Source organism: Phalacrocorax carbo, chromosome 25 (genome assembly GCF_963921805.1).
Source record: "Phalacrocorax carbo chromosome 25, bPhaCar2.1, whole genome shotgun sequence".
Classification (NCBI taxonomy): domain Eukaryota; kingdom Metazoa; phylum Chordata; class Aves; order Suliformes; family Phalacrocoracidae; genus Phalacrocorax; species Phalacrocorax carbo.
The window spans coordinates 814,593-837,873 of NC_087537.1; the positions used below are offsets into that span (position 1 = coordinate 814,593).

At 66.0% G+C, this 23,281-nt stretch overlaps 2 protein-coding genes across 7 annotated transcripts; both read left to right on the top strand.

Moving 5' to 3' along the window:
* The first annotated feature begins 276 nt into the window (after positions 1 to 276).
* Positions 277 to 18,234, top strand: LOC104045215 (signal transducer and activator of transcription 5B). 6 transcript variants are annotated; one of them, XM_064472954.1, is made up of 19 exons: positions 277 to 421; positions 12,528 to 12,665; positions 12,812 to 12,968; positions 13,052 to 13,141; positions 13,346 to 13,520; positions 13,595 to 13,725; positions 13,806 to 13,957; positions 14,040 to 14,195; positions 14,300 to 14,479; positions 14,636 to 14,723; positions 14,801 to 14,923; positions 15,076 to 15,168; positions 15,310 to 15,516; positions 15,970 to 16,064; positions 16,136 to 16,266; positions 16,949 to 17,119; positions 17,327 to 17,378; positions 17,746 to 17,850; positions 17,921 to 18,234. In XM_064472954.1, the coding sequence occupies exons 2-19, from the start codon at positions 12,538 to 12,540 to the stop codon at positions 18,045 to 18,047; spliced, it is 2,361 nt and encodes a 786-aa protein (XP_064329024.1). In that variant the 5' UTR covers positions 277 to 421; positions 12,528 to 12,537; the 3' UTR covers positions 18,048 to 18,234. The 6 variants fall into 6 exon arrangements, with proteins under 6 accessions (XP_064329024.1, XP_064329029.1, XP_064329025.1 ...); XM_064472959.1 differs by having other exon boundaries at positions 16,949 to 17,104; XM_064472955.1 differs by lacking the exon at positions 277 to 421 and adding an exon at positions 3,386 to 3,602.
* A 1,122-nt stretch (positions 18,235 to 19,356) lies between these two features.
* Positions 19,357 to 23,091, top strand: GHDC (GH3 domain containing). The gene is made up of 8 exons (XM_064473159.1): positions 19,357 to 19,680; positions 19,770 to 19,900; positions 19,994 to 20,570; positions 20,843 to 21,026; positions 21,122 to 21,193; positions 21,327 to 21,460; positions 21,602 to 21,690; positions 21,998 to 23,091. Exons 1-8 carry the CDS (start codon positions 19,452 to 19,454, stop codon positions 22,196 to 22,198), a joined length of 1,617 nt encoding a protein of 538 aa, XP_064329229.1. The 5' UTR covers positions 19,357 to 19,451; the 3' UTR covers positions 22,199 to 23,091.
* Positions 23,092 to 23,281: the final 190 nt, after the last annotated feature.

Below are 23,281 nucleotides of genomic sequence, written 5' to 3' on the forward strand. Positions count from 1 at the left end.
AGCACCAACACCCAGCGCTGCTCTGGGCTTCCCCGGTACCCGGTGCCAAACTCCGGTGCTGGTTTGTGCCACGCCGTAGGTGCTGAAGCCTGCAGCTGCTTCGGGCTCTGCCCGCGCCTGGTGCCGGTGCCCAGTGGCTAGTGCCGGTGGCTGGTGCCGTTGCCCGGTGCTGATGCCGGTGCCCGGTGCCCGGTAGCTGTTGCCGGTGCCCCGCGCCGGTGCCGGTGGCGCGGCGGGGGCGGGCGGGGGGCGGTGCCGCGGGGGGGCGGTGCCGCGCGGGCCGGGCCGGGCGGCGGCGGCGGCGGCGGCGGGGGGACGGCGCAGGCGGCGGCGGCGGCGGCCGGAGGGGGCAGAGCGGCGGCGGAGCCGAGCGCCGAGAGCCGCCGGAGCAGCGGAGCCGCAGCCGCCGCCGCGGCCGCAGGTAGGGGCGGGCGCGGGGCCGCCATCGCCGCCGGGGCCGGGCCGGGCCGGGCCGGGCCGGGCCGGGGCCGCTTTCGCTTTCCGGGGCCGCGGCCGGGCGGGGGGCGGCGGGGCAGGGGGTACCTGCGGCGGAGGCGGCGGGGCCGGGGGGCTCGGGGCGCGCCTCCCCTCCGCGCCCGCCGCCCGTCGGTGAATGTTGTGGGTGTTTCGTAACGGGCGGCGGGGCCGGGCGCGGGGCGCGGCGGTGGCGCCGGCCGGGCCCGCGGCCCCGGTGCGGGCGGGGGGGCCGCGCAGGTGCGGGAGGGCCGGGCAGGGCCGCGGGCGGCGAGCGGGGCCGCCCCCGGGGCGGGCGGGCGGACTTTGCGCGGGTTCGGGGCGGGCGGCGGGGCCGGGCAGGCGGGGGTCCCGCTGCGGGCAGCACAACCGCATCGGGGCAGCACGGCGGGAGCGGGGTCCCGCTCGCCGGTGGCGGGACACACGGCACCTCGCTGCTGGGCAGAGTCGAAGGCAGACGGGGAACGTTGCCCCATGCGAGGCGGGAGCGGTGACACCCCGCGGGCCTGCAGCGCCCGGTGGCCTTTTACCCAGCTCGTGCGCCGGCCGGGGCGCGTGGCCGGGTGACTGCGAGCCCAGCGGAGCGACGGCCACCTGTCCGGCGGGATACGGGAGCTGTCAGGGCTCTGCGCCCAGCCAGCCGGCCGCTGGGCTCGCACCAGGCCAAGCTCCCAGCAGCTCCTCGCCGTGACGTCAAGTGACTCCGGGTCTCCAGTGCTGACAGCAGAGCTGGGGCCGTTGGCATTCGGGAGCTCGCTGTGAGGCTCGGCAGGAGTTCGCACACCCTGCCGCGCGCGGGGGACCCCCGTGGCAGAGGACGAGGCCAGGCAGTGACAAGAAGCGATTTGTTTGCAGCGGTTGGGGTGCGTTGCCAAGGGGTGCAGGGCATGGTGCTGCTGTGGCAGGACCGCAGTGCAAGGTTGCGGGGCTCACCCGTGGCAAGGATGTGGCACACAAAGTCCCCGCAGCGTGGGTCGCCTTGTTGCAGCAGGACGCTCCTGGCCCCGGGCTGGCTCACCCCACGGGGTGCCTGTTGCCAGACCTGTGTCCCCAGCAGCACTTGTGGCCACAGCCAGACCTGTGTGAGCCCCGGCGGCCGCAGAGGCAGTTGGCGTGGGCAGTGCGGGGTGGTCCAGAGAGTGTCCACCACCACAAGCACCAGGGAGCCAGCCCTGCACTGCGGGAGCTTTATCCACCCCTCATCCCTGTGCCCCGACTTCAGGGGGAGGCTCCGCGCCTGTTGCTGGGAGTGCAGCCCTGCACTGGCGCGGGAGGGCTGGCTGCTGTTGCTGTGTGCTCTTAGTGGCAATTTTGAGCTGAGGTTTGCTATTATGCTTCGATGTGTTTGTACTGGTGCAGCGATTCAGCACTAGAGGAGGGTTTGCTTGAGGCCCGGCACTGAGGATGGCTCTGCCCTGTCCACATGGCTCTGGTGATGGGGAGGTGTTGGGGGTGTCGGGGTCACCTGCCTGCAGGCTGCTGCAGCAAGCCTTGAGTGCTCCCAAAGCGTTGGGATTGCAGCCCGACCTGATGTGGCTCCCAGGTCCTCACAGTGCTGGGTGTGAGGATGGAGACTCTCTCCCTGGGTTTTATAAACGTCCTTGGAGAGTGGGGCTTGTCCCCAGGGACACGCCGCGTGTGCAGCCACGTGGAGGAGGAGCTCCAGTGCAGGTTGCGAGGTGCCAACAGCCTGTACCTGGGGACATGGGAGAGCCGGGCTGGGAACGGGGCGTGACGGGTGGCTGTCACCCGCTCTGTGTTTCATGTCACTTTGACAGTGTCCTCCCTCGGGGAGGGTGTTTGCCCCCGGCAGTTTTCACTAGAGCCACCTCGCCGGCTTTGGTGTGCCTGCCTTGTCCCAAGCCTGATGCTTCAGGGCAGGGCTGGTGCTCGGGACAGGGAGCTGCAGCTGGGGATGCTCGGGGCAGGGTTGCATGGAGCCTCTGGAGGGACCTTCCCCTCTTGCTGCAGGGGAAGTGCTGACTCCAAAGTGGCTGTGAAGTGTCCGCCGTGGGGTTTCCCAGCTCTTTCTCGAGTGATAGCAAAACCCAGATGCTCTGCTTGCGAAAAATCCCTGCTCCTTGTACTCCTCCACAGCGTGGGTGGTGGGGCGACAAGTGGTGACTGTGCTGTGCTGAGTACAGTAAAGCAGCCCGTCAGCTGGGAAATGACTTTCTGGTTTGCAAGGAATTACTGTAAGCAGGGCTGCACTCGACAGGCTTCACGGCAGCCCCGGGGAGCTTGCAGGAGCCTGGGCACGGCAGGATGGCACAGGGGTTGAGCAGGACCTACCTCCCGTCAGCATCAGCATCCCCTGGGGGCTGCAGCGGCTGCCGGCTTCCCACCGCGTGGCTGTGGGTGCTGCCCTCGGAGCAGCCTCCACGTTACGGGGCCGAACGCACCGCGGTGGTGCCTGACGCGGGGGAGCCAGCACGGCGCTGCGTGTGCTGGGGGAAGGAGGCAGGGGCTCGCCGGTCCCCGCCTCGCCGGGACCGGTCAGGGCTTGGCTCCACGGCCACGCAGGCAGCTCCGGCCTGGGAGGCTGTGCCAGCTGCTGGCTCTGGGGCTCCAGCATGCTCCGGGAGAAGCAGCCTCGACAGCTGTAATGTTTCTGTGGCATGCCTTTCCTTTCATGGGGTGTCTATTTTGCAACCCCCAAGTGTTTTGATCCCGGGAGGAAGGGGGTGGGGGTGTTTACCCTGGCACCGCGTGGCCGGTGCAAGATCCAAGCAGTGCTGGGCATGCCTGAATTTTACATGCAGCAACAGTTCTAGCAACATCTGCTGGCTGATAAAAGGTAGGCTGCTGTGAACGGCTTCTCCCGCCGCGTTGGGAAATGTCAGGGGGGAGGCACACATGCGAACACGGCTTCCTGGCCGATAGGGCTGAGCTGACTTGCTGATAAAGCAGAATCCACCCATCTAGCTGCACCAGAGGGGCCGGGAGCGCTGGCTGCTTGCAGGCGGGTGCACTCCGTGCCCTGTGGTTCCCCTAGTGCCAACTCCTGCTTTCCGCCAAGCTGGGGAGTGACGCGCTGCTGGGCAGCTTCTCACCAGGCTCGGGTGGCCGCAGTGGTATAGCCGAACTGTGACATGGTCACAACTCGCTCCCTGTTCAAACAGTCACTGGTGAGTTTTGCAATCTTCATTTTCGCTGCAACTTTGTGTCTTCCTGTTATTGTGAGATGTAAATGCTGGTTTATAGCACAGCTCTGTGGGGAGGGAATTGGGGAAAAGGCTGGTGCTGGGGCAGAGCTCAAACGGCCGGCGCGGCATCGGCACGGGCCCGGCTGCCGAGTGGCTGAGTGCTGGGTACGCGCTCTGGCTTTTCATCCCTCTCGCTCGGTGGCTGTCTGCAAAGCTTTTAGAGGAGAAAGAGGCAGTTCTCGCTGGCTATCCAAGCCCCTCGCACCAGCTAAAACAGCTGTAAAATGATCTCTGTCCTATTTGGTGGTGTTAACATGCGGCCCTGGTGCTTTTACACCGCAGCTATGGGTGGCACAGCTGCCCTGGCCCGGCACGCTCCGTTTATAACCCCGTTAGTTATCTGAGCCTTTTGGAAATGCTTAGGTGGGCAGGTTGTGGTGCGGCCCGGGGGCTGGGGCTCTGCCCTGGCGTGATCGGTGGCTGCTGCTCCTGGGGCTGTGGAGTGTGTCCCAGGGAAACCCAGCTCTCCCACCCGGACGTGTTTGTGTGCACTGGGGGTGAACGCTGGGTTTAACCCTGGCCAGGTTTGACTGTGAGGTTTACCTATTCTGAATGAGACTTTTGTTGCAGAAACCATTGGTGTTTTGGGTTTTTATTCCCATTCCAACTAGTCCCCCCTCCTGGCAACATCCCCAGGTGTCTGTGTGCCCCCTCTTCTGAAGACAAGGCTTTACCCTCCCTCCCTTCTGTGCTGACCCGGTGCGAGAGCATCTCCCTGCGCGGAGCTGCTGTGGGTGCTGGGGCATGAACCCCGTCACCTGGTGGCTGCGAATGGCCCGGAGGGGCAGAGCGGGGTGGGGGCTGCTCGGGAGGGGACCTGGCTGTCCTGCACCTTGACTCCTTTTAGTGCCTGACAGCACAGGGCTTGGGCCCTGCCTGCCTGCGGCGGCGGGAGGCTGTGATGCCCGGGAGCAGTTTTCCTGTTGACCAGGCACGTCACTGTGCTGCCAGCTCGCTCCGGTGGGAGCCCGGCGCTATGCCGCAGGGTGCTGCCCGAGCCTGCCCTCGGGCAGGGATCGGGTGCTGCTGGGCTGGGATGTCTGCGAGGGCTGGAGAGCGTTTTCCCAGGCGCCATGCAGGCTCCATGCCAGCTGCTGTTGGCGGTGGTCGCAGAGCAGTGCCCAGCGTCCCCCCGTTGCCTGAGCATCCTCAGGCGCAGCTGGGTGCTTGCAGCCCGCATTTTGGTGTTTGCTCCTGAGGACGAGGGTGCGAGGGTTTGCCTGCCCAACTGCAGCTGCACACTGGGTCCTGCACGTACCCTGTGCTGTCTCACAGCATGGTCAGTGCCTCTTCCCAGACACGGTGGTCGGGCAGGGCAGTGGGTGCCCTCGCGTGCTGGCATCCCTCTGCCTGTCCCTGCTCACCCGCTGTCCCTGACCTGCCCCGGCCCCGCAGGTGCCTGTGCCATGGCCTGCAGGCTGGGCTGGTCCTGCTGGAAAGCTGTGCCAGCAGTGTGGGAGGCTCCTGTGCTGTCTCCCCTGTCCCGTGGAGAGCGTGAGAGCAGCGTTGGCTACATCCATCCCCCCCCGATGGATGCGGCCAGAGCGGTGCAGCAGGTGCCTGCGCTGCCCCCAGCCCGCCTGGGTCCTGCTACAAATCCAGCCTGGCCGGCAACTGGATTAGTGTGATTGTGCACGCTCGCTGGAGCGTGGCAGATAAAATGAAATTATGTCTCCAGACCCCAATCGGGACTAATTCAATGCTGAAATGGGCTTAATCCTCAGGGCCTTCTGACCAGCCCATCTCTCCTCCGCTGGTGCTGGTCTGAGGAGGGATTAGCAGTGAGCCTGGGGCTGTGCTGGAGGCAGCCTAGGTGCCGAGGGCTGGCACGGGGCCCATGAGACCCTGGGGTGCCTGCGGGGTCCACGGGAGGTGGCTGCTCTGCTTGGCTGGTTTGTTGCAAGGGGCAACGCAGGGATGAACCAGTTGGCAGGTGTGGGGGCTTCTCCCTGGTCCCAGATCTGCCTGGCCCATTCCTATGCTTGAAACAGCTGCTCTATCCTTGGTGGGGTCACTGGGGTCCCGTAACCTCCCTGCCTGTCCCCAGGGCCACATCTGGGGTGATGCCCCATCCCTCCTGGGTTGGAGAATGGGGACTGTCCCGGCTGGGCTGGAGCAGATGTGAGGGCGGCGTGTGAGTCCCTGGGGGCTGCACCTCCTGCGGGCATTACAGGGGCATTACAGGGGGTTGGGGTGGGTAGCAATTATTGTGGAGGAAAAATAACCTCAAGTGCCCTGGCACGTGGTAGCTGTGCATCCCCTCCTAGGTGAGGGCCGCTACGGAGCTGGGATGCTATGGTGGGCAGTGGCTCCACACCTGCCCTGGGGATCCCCCCACTGAGCCCAGGGGAAGCCCTGGGACCCCCAGCTGGCAGCTCCCTGCCATACCAGCCCCACAGGCAGTTAATTTGGCTGCTTGGCCCCATGGAGCCAGGAGTAATTAAAGCTCTACCCAGGCCTAATTCTGTCTGTGGGTTTATTGGGGGGTAGCACTGGTGCTGGTGGGGGTTGGGCTCGCCACAGTGGGTGTCCTGAAGGATCCTTGCTGGACTCATGCCTCCGATGGCTGGGTGGGCACTCGGCTCTGCCAGTGTGGCTGCTTGGTGTGTCCTGCCCGCCAGCACCTGGCGGCTGCTCCGGCACTGGCTGCCTGCATCTGTCTGGGTGGGCAGGCTGCCTGCCCCACGCTGCCATGCTCTGCTTGGCTCCCAGCCCCCCCCCCAGGAGCCCAGACAGGCCCCCGTTGTTCCTGAGCAGCCTCAGCCTTCAGCCCAGCCCGCGCGGGGTCCGGCACAGCCGGCTCATTGTGCCGGGGCCGGGCGGGTGGTCCTGGGCGCCCGGTGCCCTGAGCAGCACCAGGCTCACCTGGACGGGGCTGGGCCGGGGAGGCTGGGGCTGGCCCTCCTGCGTGGGCTGTGGCGAGCTTGCCTGCGGGGGTGGCAGCATAGCCATGACCCCCCGACTCTGCCATGTGGACCCAAGTCCTGCCACTGCTGGTCATGCTCTGTGCTCAGCGTTTGAAGAAATCCCGCTGGTGCCGGGGCAGTGCTTGTATCTCACCATGGCTGCAGCAGGGTGACTCTGGGTGCACCAGGGTAGTCTTCTTTCTAGGTCCCAGCCCCTGGATTTGAGGGATTTTGCTGGGATTTCATTGGGTATTTTGGTGGTTTTGGTTTGACGCAGGTTTCTTGGTCTCTGTGGTTGGAAGGGAAAATCTGAAGAGGGGAGAAAAACAGTTCCCGAGGGCGGCAAGTGCCAGCGGGCAGGTGCAGCCCCAGGCCCGTGGCGTGAGCCGAGCTGCAGACAGCCCCCAGGTCTGAGCTCCCCCGAACTTGTGCGGCAGCACCGGTCCCCGACTGGGGCGTGTGGGGCTGGTTTCTCCCCGGGTAGCGTCAGGCTGCGCGTGGGTTTTCCTTGCTCCTGTGACAGTGCGACTTCTCTATTTTTGGCTCCCAAAGCTGCCGGGAAGCCTGTCTGGTCCTGGCACTGCCAGTCTGGGGTCTGCCTGCTGGTTACAGGGCCCGTCACCTCTGCCCACAGGGGGGCACGTTGCATCTCCAGAGCCAGCCATGCCTCTTCCGTGCACCCCGTGGCTGCTGGCCTCGCTCACCCAGCCCCAGCAGTTTCCAGCGTGGGCTGGGGGCTCTGGCGGGCTGGGGCACTCAGCTGCTGCCGCACTTCTGCAGGAGACAAACAAAACCCATCAAAGCATTGAGCTTCTAGAAGGAGCTTGCCTCCCGCGCCAGGCGGGTGCTGCCGCCTCCCAGATGAAAGCTGGAAACCACAGGCAGGCGTGAAATGGGCGAACTGCCCCGTTCCCAGCGCCGCAGCCCTCTATGCCAGTTCCACTGCGCCCTGGCACCTGCCAGCCCCAGCCAGCAGCTCTGAGAGGGTCCAGGGGGTCCAGGGGCTGCTCACCTGCACCCCAGTGTTCCTGGTGCAGGCTGTGCCCTGGTGCTGTGTGCCAGGGGGATGTGAGCGGAGCCGGGGGTGCAGGCGAGTGTCCTGTCTCCCCCCATGCTGAGCTCCTGCATTGGTCCCTGGGGTCCCATTGCCAGCTGCTGGCTGCCCGGGGGGGCACAGGGGCACTCAGTCCCACCGACCCACTGCGGCCAGAGGCTGTGCCCGGCTCCAGCACCGGGGAGGAGCGTGGGGTGGCGCGGGTGCCAGCCCCGCGCCCTCGGCCGGCACCACGCACGCAGCAGTGGCAGAGGGAGCTGCCGGCAGCCCGGGGCTGGCTGCCCTGCGCAGGCAGCTGACATTTTGGAAGGAAATAGCTGCTCTCCGCTCCTTCCTGTAGCGCACAGCCTGCGAAACGGCCGCCCCGGGAGCCTGGCTGTGCCGGCAGCGCCTGCCTGGAGCCGCGGCTGGGCTGCCCCGGGGCCGGGACACTGGAGTGGTGCGTGGGGCAGAGCAGTGTCCGACCCGAGGTGAGTGCGGCTGCGGGACGGGGCACGACGTGCCGAGCCGGGGCTGTGGTTCCTGTGCCCTGGAGGAGCGGGGAACTGCGCCAAGCGCTGGGCTCTGCTGGACCTGCCACGCCTGTGCATGGGGGAGCCCCCAGCTGCGACACGCCTGGAGCTGCGGGGCCCCTCGGGTGGGTGCAGAGCCCTCTGTGCATCCCAGCTGTGGGGCAGGACACGGTGCACAGTGGTGCTTGCTGCCTGCAGCAGGCAGGCCCATGTATGAGGGTGAGGGGGGCCAATCTGGGGGAGCCCTCAGCAGGGGTCCAAGCTGAGTGGGGGCCATCGGGCTGCCTGGGGGCTCCAGTGGGTCCCCTGGGGCGAGCCGGTGTGGGCAGGGGGGCGAGCCATTGTGGGCAGGGGATGGGTGTCTGTATCTGGGAAACCAGAGCCTTTCTGTGGGCCGAGCAGCAGCTGGCACCACCATTCCTGGGGCCTGCCTGGGGGCCGGATCCTGACCTGGAGGGAGCCTGCTTTGGGCTGCCCTGCCTGGGGGGACAGAGGACCCCCTCCCACCGGGGCTGCCAGGGGGTCAGGAGCAGCGCTGGCTGGGGCAGGACCAGAGCCCCCCAGCAGCACCAGCTGCAAGGCGTGCAGGGTCCAGCCCTGTGGCTGCGAGCGAGGCCGGCTCTGACCTGGAAGCGATCGCGGGCTCCCGGAGGTGCCGAGAAACCACGTGTCCGTGTGTTTACTGCGGCGGGAGGAGGCAGCCGCAGCGGGCGCAGGGCTGCTGTCTGCCAGAGCCCAGTGTTGGGAGGAAGCACTGTGCCCCTGCCCAGGGGAGGACGCCACTCCGGAGACCCCCGGGCCAGGAGAGCACCGGGCAAAGGGCAGTGCGGGAGCCGTGGCGGCGAAGGGGCTGTGCGGGTCAGGTGTGTGGGAGTGGGAAGGTTATGGCCAAAGCCCTTTGGCGTGGTCCCCCCGGGGCATCGCCTGGCCACTGCCCAGCCCTGCAGGGCACGGGACTGGGCAAGCACACGTGCAGTCGGGCTGTGGCGGTACCAGGGCAGGGGTGTCCTGCCTGCGGGGAGGTCCCCAGGGTGGCTGTGCGCCGCAAGCATCCTGCGGCTGCATGCAGTGAGCAGCCTGTGAGCGTCCGTGGCGATGCGTGTGCCAGCCCCTGGGCGGGTGCTGCCCATGTTTGGGCTTTGCCATACCCGTGGCACATGGGAAAGCGCTGCCGCCGGCCTCGCCCCATGAGGCATTTCCCTCCTTTTGTCTGCCCGCGGATGTGCTCTGGCTCACTCTGGCTTTCCTGCGGCTTGTGATCTGGCACTGGCGCCAGCCCGCTGCCACGGCCAGGAGGTGCCACCGCTCCTGCCCTTAGGGCCGTCACTGTGGCTGTGGCCCATCCCCAGTACGGTCCCGTCATGTCCCCTGGCCGCCCCCAACCCCAGCAGTGCTGCCAGCCTCCCCTGCCCGTCTTTTCTGCCGCTGGCCCTCTGAGAGCCCCTTTTGGGTGGGTTTTGCCCATTTTGCAGCCTTTTTGGCGGTGCCTCCCCATCAGCAGCAGGGAGCAGGGCTGTTGGATGCAGAAGCAATGACCGCTGGTGTCTCCCCTGCCTCTGTGACTCCCCTGCCCACGTTGTCCCCGCAGGTCTGGGGTCCTTCTCCGTGACACTTGTCATACCTCTGGGAAGCTGCCCCGTACGTCATTTCATAGGCAATAAGTCACCGGTGAGCGCGTTGCTGTGGCTTGTTGAGTTGCTGCTGGTTAACCAGGCTGCAGTAATGGGAGGGTTATAGCTTGCTGCCAGCAAGTAAATGCAAAGTAGCTTAAACCACTGCAATTATCTGTGTCTTGCAGTTGTTTGAGTGTGTCTGTGGCCAGTGGCTGCAGCGCAGCTGACCCGTGACACGGTGCGATGCTGCAGCAGCACTGTCCATCCCTGCCGGGGTGCGGGAGCTGCCCGGGCGCTGGGGATGGTGCCGGGGCGGGTAAATGCCGGTGGGCTGGGGCAGGCCCTGGCCACCCAACCCTGGAGAGGTTTCCTGAGCCAGGTAGCTGCAGGGCCAGGGTGATGCACTGGTGGGGGGAGCACAAGGAGGAAGCCAGTGCCTGGGCATGGGGATGAAACAGTCCCAAGGCTCCAAGGAGGTACCTGGGGCAGCCGGTGGTGCTGCCAAGGAGTGTGGTGCTGGGCATGTACCAAGCCAGGGCACTGGCTGCCAGCAGCTGGCTGGGCGCAGGAGTGCAGGGCTGCCGGCAAAGGCCAGTGGCTCTGGTGGCACAGTGGGACCATGCTGCCGTGCCTTTTGCCAAAGCAGAGCTGTTGCCCCAGCTGTGCTGGGCCTTGTGGCCAGAAAGCCTCGTTTGCTTGTGGCAGGCAGCGCTGGTGACTTGGGCCGGGGCACCCTCTGGCTCTCGGGGAGGTTTGGTTTGTCAGTCTGCGGGTGAGCCATGGGAGACAAAAATAAGGTGCTGTTGCATTGGTGATGCCCACGGAGGTTGTGTCCAAGCCTGGCATGAGTGGTTTTTTGGGGTGTGCTTATCCACTGGCGTGGTGCGGCCCCAGCGACAGCCTTGCCTTCAGTCGGGGCACGTGCCAGGTGAACACGCCGTCGTCAGCTGCTGCACAGTCCCCTTGTAAAGGCTGATGTGATGCTGGCTCGCCTGCTGCCAGGTGCCCCAGCAGTGATGCTTGTGCTCCTGCTCCCAGGCCGGCACTGGCCGAGCACGGTGTCTGCTGGCTCACCACAGCAGCAGCCTGAGACTCGTTGCTTAACAACACGCTGGAGTGGAATAGGAAGTGTTTTGTCACCACGAGATGGGAAGAGATCACCATTTTCTCAATAGGCAGAGCAGCGTTCGTTTGCTCTGTGTCCGTGCGACGTCCCCGCTCCTCTGGGAACTTCGGACGTTTGTGGTGTGGTGGCACCGTCACGGCTGTGGCTGCTCTCCTCAGCCCTGCCGGGGCAGCAGTTCTCACCGATGCCCCTTATCAAGCGTCCGCATTTCTAACTGCCAGTGCACATCCTGCTGTCAGCCATCCTGCCTTCCCTTCCCCTCCTCGCCTGCATTTTTATGCCTCCCCAGGCCCCTCCTTGCCAGCAGGATTTCCAACTTGGTGATTTCTGTGAATGTGGTAATGTTCCTCCCTTTTTATAGGGAAAATTTCATTTTTAGCCAAGTCTCGGTTATTGTTCCTCTTCCTGTGCAGGGGGCGGGTGCACAGGGCTCAGGGGCTCCGGCCGTGGCTGCTCCACTTGGGCTTGCTGCCACCGTTGCCCCCTGATGTGCTGTCCCCATGTGCACCCCTGCCTGTGGGATGGCACCGGCTGCTTTTGGAGCCCTTTGGGCCACTGGGTATTTCTGAGGCTGAACAAAGCTCTCTGGGGAGGGAGGGAGGTGCAGTTCCCGCCGGCGTGGCCCCCAGCTCCCTCTCCTTGTCACCAGCCAGTGCGGTAACTGGATCCTGTTGCGGCCACCCGGCCTTGGGACGCAGCCCGAGGCTTTGCGCCCCTGCCTGGCACGTCCACACCATACTAAATCCCAGGTGGTTTGAGTGTAAATGCTACTCGTTGCTGTATCCTTGGCTCGGAGGGGCCACAAGCCCCCCAGGCCCTCCCTCATGGCTCACCGTCACGTCACCCTCAGAGACTCAACCGCCAGGTTGTTTTTTCCAGGCCCCACCAAGCCGTAGATACAACTGCAGCAGGGACGCTCTGCTTTTTACAGGTGCCATCCTTTCTCCCTGCCTGACGTGCTGTCCTCTGTGAGCCGGGGTGCCAGAGCCACGTGGCGGGTGGGACCTGGCAGCGCTGCTGCGCAGAGCCAGAGCTGCCCCAAACCTTGCTTTGGGAACCTCTGAGCTCCAGCTGGCGTCTCCTCCGCGGCGCTGGCGCACGGGGCACGCGGTGGCTGCGGGACCGGGGACCCACCGGCGGCTGCGGTGCTGCCATGGGCCTTCAGGGCCGGGGATGCTCCTGCCTGTCCGCCTGCTGGTGCTGCCAGAGCGTGGGCAGGAGCTGGGGCGAGTGCAGGGGGGGCCTCTGCTCTGCATCGCTCTGGATTTCTCACCAGCCCTCCCCCCAGCCCTGTTTCCTCATTTGCGTGGCCAGTGATGGCTGCGATCCTGCAGCGCACAAGGGGAAATAATTACCATGTGGAGAGGCAGCACAGAGGCACGTTCAGGGCCCCGGACTGCCCCAGGGCACTTCCTAGAAAAGAGGGGGTGACTCAGAGCCAGGATCCCCTGCCCCTGCTTGCCCCTTCCTTCAGTAGCTGGAGTCAGCTCCAGAGATCCCAGAGGCTCCTGCAAAGGGCTTTGGGAACCCAGAGGAACCTGCAAATGGCTTGCGGGGGTGGCCGGCGCTGGACCCCCACCCATGGCGCAGCACCCGGCCCTGCTGCGGTGACCTGACAAGCCCGTCTCCCCGGCAGGTGGTGAGCCATGGCGGTGTGGATCCAGGCGCAGCAGCTCCAGGGCGAAGCCCTGCGGCAGATGCAGGCGCTCTACGGGCAGCACTTTCCCATTGAGGTGCGGCACTACCTGTCGCAGTGGATCGAGAGCCAGGCATGGTAGGTCAGCAGGGTCCCCGTCCCCATGGGGGATGCTGGTCTTGGCAGCACCTGCCCTGGGGTGCCGGTGGGTGCCCCCGTCTGCCGGGGACCCCCCACGCAGGGCAGGGTTGCCCTGACGCCACCGCTCTGCTCCGTGCGTGCAGGGACTCCATCGACCTCGACAACCCCCAGGAGAACGTGAAGGCGACGCAGCTGCTGGAGGGGCTGATCCAGGAGCTGCAGAAGAAGGCGGACCACCAAGTGGGCGAAGATGGCTTCCTGCTGAAGATCAAGCTGGGGCACTACGCCACGCAGCTGCAGGCAAGTGGGGGGCCACAGGCGGAGGCTGTGGGGCTGGGGGTGTCCCTGCCCCGTGCCTGGCTCAGGTCGTGCTCTCCCTGCAGAACACGTACGACCGGTGCCCCATGGAGCTGGTGCGCTGCATTCGGCACATCCTCTACCACGAGCAGCGGCTGGTGCGGGAGGCGAACAATGTGAGCGGGGACCATGGGGTGTCTGCGTCGCGGGGGGCAAGGGAGCAAGCGCTGCAGGATGGGGGGATGCTCGGGGTCTCTAGCACAGGGGTCGTGGGAGCAGCCCTGAGGCAGGGGGTGCTCTGGGTCTGCGCTGCCCCCAGCACGCAGGGGGGTGGGGAGGGTTCCCCTTGCCACACTGAGTGCTCCCCGTGCCCTGTGCAGAGCCCCTCACCGGCCGGCTCCCTGGTGGATGCCATGTCCCAGAAGCACCTGCAGATTAACCAGACCTTTGAGGAGCTGCGGCTCATCACGCAGGACTCGGAGAATGAGCTCAAGAAGCTGCAGCAGACACAGGAGTACTTCATCATCCAGTACCAGGAGAACATGCGTCTCCAAGGTAGGCGGGGGGCCGGAGGGCGACAGTCCGGGGTGCTGGCGGTGCCGGCCCTAATGCTGTGCCCTGTCCCCCAGCCCAGTTCTCCCAGCTGTCCCAGCTGGGCCCTCAGGAGCGCCTGTCACGGGAGACAACGCTGCAGCAGAAGAAGGCGTCGCTGGAGGCCTGGCTGCACCGGGAGGCTCAGACACTACAGCAGTACCGCGTGGTGAGTGCTGCCGCCCCAGCCCCGTGCCAGCTGTGCTGCCGTCCTGCAGCAGGACCCCGTAACGCTGTCCTGCCTCGCAGGACCTGGCCGAGAAGCACCAGAAGACGCTGCAGCTGCTGCGCAAGCAGCAAACTACCATCCTGGATGATGAGCTGATCCAGTGGAAGCGTCGGCAGCAGCTGGCAGGGAACGGGGGCCCCCCCGAGGGCACCCTGGATGTACTGCAGACCTGGTGGGTGCTGGTGCCGGCCATGCCCGATGGGGTGGGAGGGGGTGCCGAGCCCCGGCGTGGTGCTGAGCCCCGTCCCTCCCAGGTGTGAGAAGCTGGCGGAGATCATCTGGCAGAACCGGCAGCAGATCCGCCGGGCTGAGCACTTGTGCCAGCAGCTGCCGATCCCGGGCCCGGTGGAGGAGATGCTGTCGGAGCTGAACAGCACCATCACTGACATAATCTCTGCCCTGGTGACCAGGTAGAGGTTGGGGGCTGGCTCTGCTAAGGCACCCAGCAGGGTTGGGGGGCCAGGTTGGGGCTGCTCTGCCTGCCTGCCCCTGATCCCCATGTTCCCCCCCACAGCACCTTCATCATCGAGAAGCAGCCCCCCCAGGTGCTGAAGACACAGACCAAGTTCGCAGCCACCGTGCGGCTCCTGGTGGGGGGGAAGCTGAACGTGCACATGAACCCCCCCCAGGTGAAGGCCACCATCATCAGCGAGCAGCAAGCCAAGGCCCTGCTGAAGAACGAGAGCACCCGCAAGTAATGCCCGGGAGACTGGGGGTGTGCTGTGGGGGGAGGACAGGGCTGCTGTGGGGGGCTGGGGCTGCCGAGGCAGCGAGGAGCAGGACCTGGAGCTGGGGGCGTGGGGGGTCCCTGTCCTGCCAGTCCCCCTGACCCTGCACCTCCCCACGGCAGTGAGAGCAGTGGGGAGATCCTCAACAACTGCTGCGTGATGGAGTATCACCAGGCCACAGGGACACTCAGCGCCCACTTTCGCAACATGGTGAGTGCTGCTGGCTCACCCCTCGTGTCCCCGTCTGCGTTGCATCCCCCCTGTGCTCATCCCTGGTGTCCCTGCAGTCCCTGAAGAGGATCAAGCGCTCGGACCGCCGCGGGGCTGAGTCGGTGACAGAGGAGAAGTTCACCATCCTCTTCGAGTCGCAGTTCAGTGTTGGTGGCAACGAGCTGGTCTTCCAGGTGAAGGTAAAGCCACCAGCCGTGTCCCCTCTGCAGGGCTCGGGTGAGCCGTGGGCACCGTGCTCACGGGTGTGGGGCTGGGCTGAGAACGTGGGGTGCCCATGGGCAATGCTCCCGTAGATCCCCACAGCCCATCCTGGTCTCCTTCCTCCTGGCAGACGCTGTCCCTGCCCGTGGTAGTGATTGTGCACGGGAGCCAGGACAACAACGCCACGGCCACTGTGCTCTGGGACAATGCTTTCGCCGAGCCTGTGAGTGTCAGCGCCGTGGTGGGGCAGGACAGGCCCTGCCCACCCCGGGGGGCTGCGGGAGTTGGGCTCGGTCTCCCAGCAGGGACGTGCCAAGAGGTGGCAGGCAGAGCTCGGTGCTGACCCTGCTCTGTGCCCCCCCAGGGCCGCGTGCCCTTCGCCGTGCCAGACAAGGTGCAGTGGCCGCAGCTCTGCGAGGCACTCAACATGAAGTTCAAGGCGGAGGTGCAGAGCAGCCGTGGGCTGACTAAGGAGAACTTGGTGTTCCTGGCACAGAAGCTCTTCAACAGCACCAGCTCCCATTTGGAGGACTACAGCAGCACCACGGTGTCCTGGTCCCAGTTCAACCGGGTGAGCGGGCTAGGCTCTGTGCCGGGATCTGTGCCAGGAGAGCCACGGAGCCCTGGGGTCCCGCTATGCTCTGGGTCAGGGGCTTTGCCATGCCTGTGGTACCAGTGCTCATGCTGGGGGGCTGGATGGGGCATGTTCCTCCCAAGGAGCCGTTCCTTGCTGGAGTGGTGCAAAAACGAGACAGCTGTTGGCTGCAGCAGGGTGGGTGGTGTTGCCTTCCTTGCTTGGAGGGATGCGGGGTGCTGTAGGGCCCGCGTCCTCGGGGAGGCATTGCTGGCGCTCCCCCGGGGCTGTGCCGCTTGGCCAGGCTGACCTGCGCCTGCTTTGGCCATGCTGGAGGCCGTCCCGCAGTCCAGGTTCCCGAGTCTCTGCTGCTGCACCGAACTCCTGTGCTATTTAACAGCAGCTATAAGGCTGGAGGTGGGAGTGCTGATTTTCTGGGGATTTCAACAGGAAAACCTGCCGGGGAGGAATTACACCTTCTGGCAGTGGTTTGATGGGGTCATGGAGGTGCTGAAGAAGCATCTGAAGCCGCACTGGAATGACGGGTAAGAGCCGCCCTGCCCCGTGCTGCTCGGCTCCCTGCCCGCCCGGCCCTGACTCCCCCCGCTCTGCCTAGGGCCATCCTGGGCTTCGTCAACAAGCAGCAGGCGCACGACCTGCTCATCAACAAGCCTGATGGAACCTTCCTGCTGCGGTTCAGCGACTCAGAGATCGGTGGCATCACCATCGCGTGGAAGTTTGACTCCTGTGAGTGTGTGCCAGGAGATGGCAGACCCCGACCGCGCTGTCCCTGATCCCTGCCTGTGACTCGGATGTCTCATGCCCGTGTGGCTGGTGCTGCTCCTCCAGCACCTCCTGTCTCAGCTGGGCACCATCACCGCCACAGCTGGGCACGTGGGAGCCCGCGGGAGCCTGCGGGAGCACCTTGGCTGGCCCACAGGCAGCGGCACTGCTGTGCTCGCTGCAGCCGGGGCTGCATCCAGCCCAAGCGCTGGTGGTGGGGAGGAAGGACTGGGCTAAACCATCTGACCCAACCATGAGCACTTACTCGTGGCTGTATAAAAAGAAGCAACTCTGTGGTGCTTCCTGGTGCAAGGGGTTTGCAAGGGATGCGTAACCCTGTGCAGCAAGTCTGCTCGTTACTGTTCTTCATGAGCATCCTTGGAGGCTGAGGAGCACCACGGAGCCTCCGTGGCTAGTGGGGACTTGCCCCCTGCATGCCCGGATGAGGACAGACTTGCCTCCAGTTCACTGTGCCTCCTGGCTGATCCCCTTTTCTGGCGACGGGCGTTTTGCCCTTAAATGTTGCTGGGGGGAGGGATGCAGCATGGGAAATGCCGTCTGATGTTTGATGTGTTCTCGCAGCCTGCAGCTGGAGCAGGGCCAGGAGCTGCTTGGCATCATTGTGGTCCTCATTCTTGTCTTCCAGCTGAGAGGATGTTCTGGAACCTGATGCCTTTCACCACCAGGGACTTCTCCATCCGCTCCCTGGCCGACCGCCTCGGAGACCTCAGTTACCTCATCTACGTGTTTCCTGACCGGCCCAAGGATGAGGTCTTCTCCAAGTACTACACACCGGTTCTCTGTGAGTCCACGCCAGGTAGCGCTGCCCCTTCATCCCACGAGCGTCCCTCTCCTTCGTGTATCGACCAGGGTGGCACTGGGGGTCACAACATCCCTCCACCCTGGGGCTGCATCCAGCCCGGCGGGGGCTCTGCAGCTGGCCGCACATGAGCCCCCAGCCCCGCCGCAGGCTCGCGGCATGCGCCAGCAGCCTGGGGCCTTAGTGCTGCCTTCTTTCCTCTAGCTAAAGCCGTGGATGGATACGTGAAGCCACAGATCAAGCAAGTGGTGCCAGAGTAAGTCTGACCCTGAACGCAGACCCTGGGCAGTCCCATGGCTGCTCCTGGGCTCTGGCATCACCAGCAGCTGTGTCAGTGCTGAGCTAGTGCTGGGGGCTGAGGAGCACGGGCCTGTGGCCGAGGCAGGGTTCTGCGTTTCCTGGGAAGGTGGATGCCCCCCGCCCTTGCTGTGCTGCCTCTCAGGGGGCTGGGGACCCCGCAGGTTGTCGCTGTTTGTGGGTGTGGGGTTTGGGTCCCCTGCTGGCACCCTGCCAGCCTCAGGAGATGCTGGTTGGAGGTGGTGGGAATTCACGGAGCACAGCTTCACCCTGGGCAAGCCTATCCCATCATGTGCCAGTACTCACAAGCCCCCCCGTCCCCACAGGTTTGTCAGTGCATCAGGTGATTCTGCCCCTGGAGGGGCCACCTACATGGACCAGGCTCCCTCGCCCGCCGTCTGCTCCCAGCCCCATTACATGTATGCCCAGAAGTAGGTATCGCGTCCCTCGTCCCCGTCCTGCCACGGCCAGTCCCCCCCCCTCACCCCCTGCCTCCTGCAGCCCTGACGCCGTGCTGGACCCCGAGGGCGACTTCGACCTGGATGATACCATGGATGTGGCAAGGCACGTGGAGGAGCTCCTGCGGCGCCCCATGGACAGTCAGTGGATCCCCCATGCCCAGTCGTGATGGGCGGGCGCTTGGCCCCCCGCCCCTGGCCCCAGTGCTGCGGGGACTGTGCTGTGTTCGTGTCTCTGTGCCGGGGGGGCGGCGGGTGGGCCCTGCCCCGGAGATTTGCTCTGTGCTGCCCCGAAACGCAGGCTGGCGTCCGGCTCTTTGGTGTTTATGCCCTTGTATAAACAGCAGCGGATTTGTCGCATGGTTTTCCTGTATGTTCCTTTTAAGAGGCCCGGCTTCGGCTTTCCGCTTCTGCAAGCACAGGCCCCGGAGCTGCCCTGCTCCCCGCCAAGGGGCTGCTTGGGGTGGGGGCCGGGTGTCCGGCCTTGGGTTTGCTTTTGCAGTTGTCACTAAGAACGTACATGTCGCCTTCTTGTTCTACCCTGTGGCTCTGTTCCCAGGGGCTGTGTGGGCGCACCGGACTCTGGCACGGGGTGGAGGAGGGGGTCGGCTGGGCCTCCCCTTTGCCTGTGCTGGTGCTCTGCTCTGTGGCAGTGGGGTCCCCTCCTGGACCTTGTCTGCTACTCTGGTCCCCCGGGGATGCGGGAGCCCCTTCAGCTCCTGGCCTCAGCATCCCCTGCCGGAGCCGATGTAGCATGAGGGGGGCAGGGCACGAGGGCACCCAGTGAGGGTGGGTGGGCAGTGCAGGTGGTTTGGGGGGGGTGGAGCCCTCTGCCCCCCACCCGCCACCTCTCCCCTCACCCTGGCTGAGAAGCTCTGGGGTCCTGGCCATGTTATTTTTCTACCACAGAGTAAATAAAGCACGGAATATTTTTATAACACAAAAGCTCTGGGTTTCACGTGTATCTTGGGGAGGAGGCAGGTCCCTGCCCAGGGGGGATGGCAGGGGCTGTGGGGAGCATGGGTGATCCTGTGCTCCCCGAAATCTGGGTGATGCACGGCAGCCGTGTGATGCCCCAGGAGCAGGAGTGGAGGTGCCAAGGGCTCCACCTGCAGCCCCCCTGACAGCCGGCACAGGTAGGGCAGGTCCTGGGGGCAGGCGTGGGGGGGATGGCCCTGGTGCCGGGGGCGTATACCGGGGGACCGGTGTCTGGGGACGTTTTCCCGGGGGAAAAACAAAGCAAAACAAATGGCAGTATATTTTTTAAAAGGAGCCTTCTCTTGCCGAGGCGTGAAGAACAGGGCGGGGGGAGGGGGGTAGTTGCTCTTGGGTTTTAATTGCGAATTATCTGCTGGGCGCGGAGGGGGGAGGACATGACGGGCCGTGTCGGGTTTTTTGTATAAAGGAGAAAATGAAAATAAAAATAAAGGTGGAGCTGGAGGGGGAGGGGGGCGGCGCCGGTCGCGGTCGTTGTTCGTCATTTCTGCCGGAGGCGGAATAGCCGGGGGGGGCCGGGGAGACGAGGCGGGTCCCGGGCAGGGGTCCCTGCTCGGGGGCGGCGGTCGCGCCCCGGGATGCTGCCCGCCGTGGCGGTGGCCGTGGCCGTGGCCGTGGCCTTGGCGGTGACCGTGGCCGTGGCCGTGGCGCTCCCCGGCGCCCCCGCGCTGCGGCACCGCCTGGCCCGTTCCGCGCTGCGCCGCGCCGCGGGCCGGTACCGGCGGCGGCTGGAGCTGCTGGGCAGCGAGGTGCGGCTCAGCCAGGAGCGGCGGCTGCGGCGGCTGCTGCCCGCCGGCACGGCCCGCGGTGAGAGCGGGGCGGCGGCGGGCGGGCGGGCGGGGCGGAGGGCTCCCGGGGGTCGCCCCCCCTCCTCACCCCGCACCTTTTTTCGGCAGGCTCGGAGGCTTTCCGGGAGCGGTACCCCCTGGGGCAGAGCTGCCCTGACGGGGCGCCGGGGGAACGGGTCCCCCCGTTGCGCCCCTGGGCGCTGCTCCGCAGCTGCTGGGGCACCGACCCCCCTCTGCAGGTACAGGGGTGACGGGGCAGGGAGGGGAGCGCCGGCACCCCACGCGGGGAGGGCCCCGCTCTGCCCCCCTGACCCCCGTCTCTCCCCACACAGGGGTCCCTGCTCTACCTGGACACCCTCCACGCCGCCTTCCCGCAGGCGCTGGCCCCCCGGGGCACGGCCCTGCTCTCCTGGGCGCCCGGCCGCCCCCGTGCCCCGGCGGGCTGGCCCCTGCCCACCCTGTACTGCACCCCGGCCGAGGCGGGCACCCTGCCCTCGCGGGCCGCCGCTCTGCGGGTGCAGCTGCTCTTCGCCCTGCGGGAGCGCGCCCTGCGTGTGCTGGAGGCTGGGCTGGCCACCGAGCTGCACGATGCGCTGGCGGCCCTGCGCGTCGGCTGGCCCAGGCTGGCCCAGGACCTGGCACTGGGCAGGCTGAGTCCCCAGGCTGGGCTGCCTGAGGGTGCACGGGGCCAGCTGCAGGCGCTGCTGGCCCCCGACGCCGCCCGGGCGGCTGAGCTGCGGGCCGAGTGTGCCCGCGGCTTCGAGGGCATCGTGCAGCGCCTGTGGCCGCAGCTGGAGGTGGTGGTGGTGGGGGCGGCGCATGGTGCAGAGCGGCTCTACTGCGATGCCCTTCGCCAGGCTGAGTGCAAGGGGCTGCCGTTCTACTGCCCCTTCTACCGGGCGGCAGGAGGTGAGTGTCCCCCACGCGGGGCTGTCCCCAAGGCCTGCCATGGGCGTGTGGGGGGAGCCGCTGCTGTACGGCAGCACCAACCTCAGTGCCCCCTCAGACGTGGGTGCATCTCTGTGACACATCCCTCCCTGGAGAGACCTGCCTGTTCTCTGAAAACAGCTCTGTCCTGGCACCAGCCGAGAAGTTCCCCCTTGTAGGGGGGTGAGGTTGTGCAGGCAGGGATGGTGGTGGGTCTGGGGGACTCATGCTGACACGTGCTGCCCTCTGCCCAGCCCTGCTTGGTGTGAACCTGTGGCCGGAGGAGCCAGCGCCCCGATTCCTGCTGTGCCCTGACTGGGCTTTCTGCGAGTTCCTGCCCTGCCCAGCCGAGGAGGAGCCACAGACAGTGCTGCTGGGCGAGCTCTGGGAGGGACGCGAGTATGGGCTGGTCCTGACAGCCCGGCCAGGAGAGTACAGGTGCCTTCTCCCTGCTGCGGTGGTCTAGGGGGGCTGTCTACCCCAGCCCCACATGCCCGGCACCAGCCCCACTCATGCTCTCCCTGCCCACACAGGTGCCGTGCCGGGGAGGTGCTGAGGGTGGCCGGCTTCCACAAGCAGTGTCCTGTGGTGGAGCCTGTGCGCAGGTGAGCTCACCCCAGTTCCTGCCCTTCACCTCAGGGGGCTTGCGTGGGGTGCCCCGTGCCGGGCATGATCTCGATAGGACGTGCCAGTGGCACTCCTGGCACGGGGCACCCACCCCGGCCCCCCGCACCGCAGGGAGAGCCAGGTGCTGAGCGTGCGGGGCGAGAGCATCCCCGAGGAGCGGTTCTGCCGGAGCCTGTGCCGAGCGGTGGGCATGTGGCCGGGCGCTCGCCTGATCGACTACATCTGTGTGGAGAGTGCCTTGCTGGGTGAGTCCCTCCGAGAGCTGCCTGAGACCCCCTGAAAGTGCAGCTGTGCCGGCCCTCCTGCACCCTGCTCAGCCCCAGGGTGCCTGTGCCTGCAGGGTGGGGGCTGCGGGCAGCTTTAACGTGCTCACGGTGCTGCCGCAGGTGCCTCATCGGGGGCCTGCGCCCCCCACTACGAGGTTTTCATGGAGCTGCGGGGCCTGCGGGACCTGTCAGAGGGGCAGCGCTACAAGGTGAGGGGGAGAGGGTTTCTGCCCCAGGGCAGGGGTCCGCGGGCTGGCCTGTCCCACTGCCTGCACGCTGCCCGCGGGTGGGCGAGGCCCAGGGTGGCCGCAGCCACGCGGTGGCAGTGCTGGCCCGGCAGCCTCTGCCCCCCGGGATGCTGCGCTTTTGGGGGGTGGCTGGGGGGCACGGTCACAGTCCGGCCCTGCCCGGGGGGCTGCGGCCGCCGGCAGGCCCCGGGCGCTGCGGGGGGTGACGGTGGCTCCACTGGGGAAGCCGGTGTCAGAGCAGTGCGGGCAGCCTGCTCTCTCTCTGCAGCTGGACCAGTGTCTCCAGGAGGATTTTCCCATCTATAAGTCCTTCCGCTTCAAGGGCAGCATCGGGCCCCTGCGCCTGCACCTGGTGGGGGCCGGGGCCTTTGCCCAGCTTCGGGAGGCGCTGGGATCCCCCCTCCCCATGCCCAGGGTCCTGCGGGAGGAGCGGCTGCTGCAGCTTATCCAGAGCACCGTCATCTCCTAGGGTAGCCCGGGGGTCCCGCAGCCCTCCTGGCCCTAGGGCTCACTTGGTGTGCATCCTCCAGGGAGGGAGTTGGGCCAAGTTCCTGGTGGGGGGCACAGGGGTGAGGGTCCCCAGCCTGGGGGGTTTGAGTGTAGAGGATGGAGCCAGCAAGCTCAACTGTGCCCCTGCTCCACGGTGGCTGGAGGCACCAGGCACTGGTGGGCGCTCCAGTCGCTGCTGCTGCAGGGATGGAGCAGGACCTGCAGTGCACCCCAGACCTGGGCCCGGCCCCGGGCAGTCACCAGCAGATCTGGCCCTTTGCAGGGCTCTTCTGGGCGCAGGGTGGGACCATGGGTGCTTGTGAGCATCATGGGGCAGCCAGGTCCTGCCACCAGCAGCCATGGCTCACCCTGCTCTGCTCAGTGCCTTGGCAGTGCCTGTAGGCAGCCGCAGCAGAGCGGGTACCTGTGCCTTTTCGGAGGGACACCTCAGCCATCACAGCCTGTGGCTGGTGCCGGGGGGGGATGACAGCAGAAACCTCCCCAGGAGCCAGGAGGAGCAATGGAGCCTCGGGCCCGGGCAGGAGCTCATCTCATCCCTGCACTGAGCTCCAGGGCCCTGTGGCATTCTGTTCGCAGGCAGGGGCACCGCAGGCAGGGACACTGCGGGCAGGGCATGGGGTGGTGGGTGGCAGCAGGCACCGGCTGCTGCGGAGCAGCCCCTCTGTTGGGCTCCCATGCACATCTGCTGGTTTAGGACACAATAAGCTCCAGCGAGAGCTGCTTTTAATGCTTAAAAAAACAGAAGCAAAATAAAGGAGGATTATCTCTCAAAAATAAATAAAGGGCAGCGCTCTGGGATTGATTTTTTATACTCTTATTTTTAATCCTCATTAAAGGCATTTCTAGATGACAGCCTCGACTCTGCTCTGGTGGTATAGAAGTTGCTGCTGTTGTTCCCTCGGGGGTCTTGGGGAAGGGGCAGCCATGAATATTTAACCAATTCAGCGTCTGGCCGGGGCTCTGGGAGCGTCAGGCAGTTTGTGCCTTTGAGGCACAGGTGTACCGGGCGGGAGGACTGATCCTTTACCCTCCTGCTCATTAA

What these genes read in the sequence shown, in the direction of transcription:
- GHDC (XM_064473159.1), top strand. Translation starts at nt 19,452, where the DNA reads ATGCTGCCCGCCGTGGCGGTGGCCGTGGCCGTGGCCGTGGCCTTGGCG. An exon ending in GCACCGACCCCCCTCTGCAG is followed by an intron (nt 19,901 to 19,993) that starts GTACAGGGGTGA and finishes CTCCCCACACAG; the next exon opens with GGGTCCCTGCTCTACCTGGA. An exon ending in GTGGTGGAGCCTGTGCGCAG is followed by an intron (nt 21,194 to 21,326) that starts GTGAGCTCACCC and finishes CCCGCACCGCAG; the next exon opens with GGAGAGCCAGGTGCTGAGCG.
- LOC104045215 (XM_064472954.1), top strand. Translation starts at nt 12,538, where the DNA reads ATGGCGGTGTGGATCCAGGCGCAGCAGCTCCAGGGCGAAGCCCTGCGG. An exon ending in ACTACGCCACGCAGCTGCAG is followed by an intron (nt 12,969 to 13,051) that starts GCAAGTGGGGGG and finishes CTCTCCCTGCAG; the next exon opens with AACACGTACGACCGGTGCCC. An exon ending in CATTACATGTATGCCCAGAA is followed by an intron (nt 17,851 to 17,920) that starts GTAGGTATCGCG and finishes TGCCTCCTGCAG; the next exon opens with CCCTGACGCCGTGCTGGACC.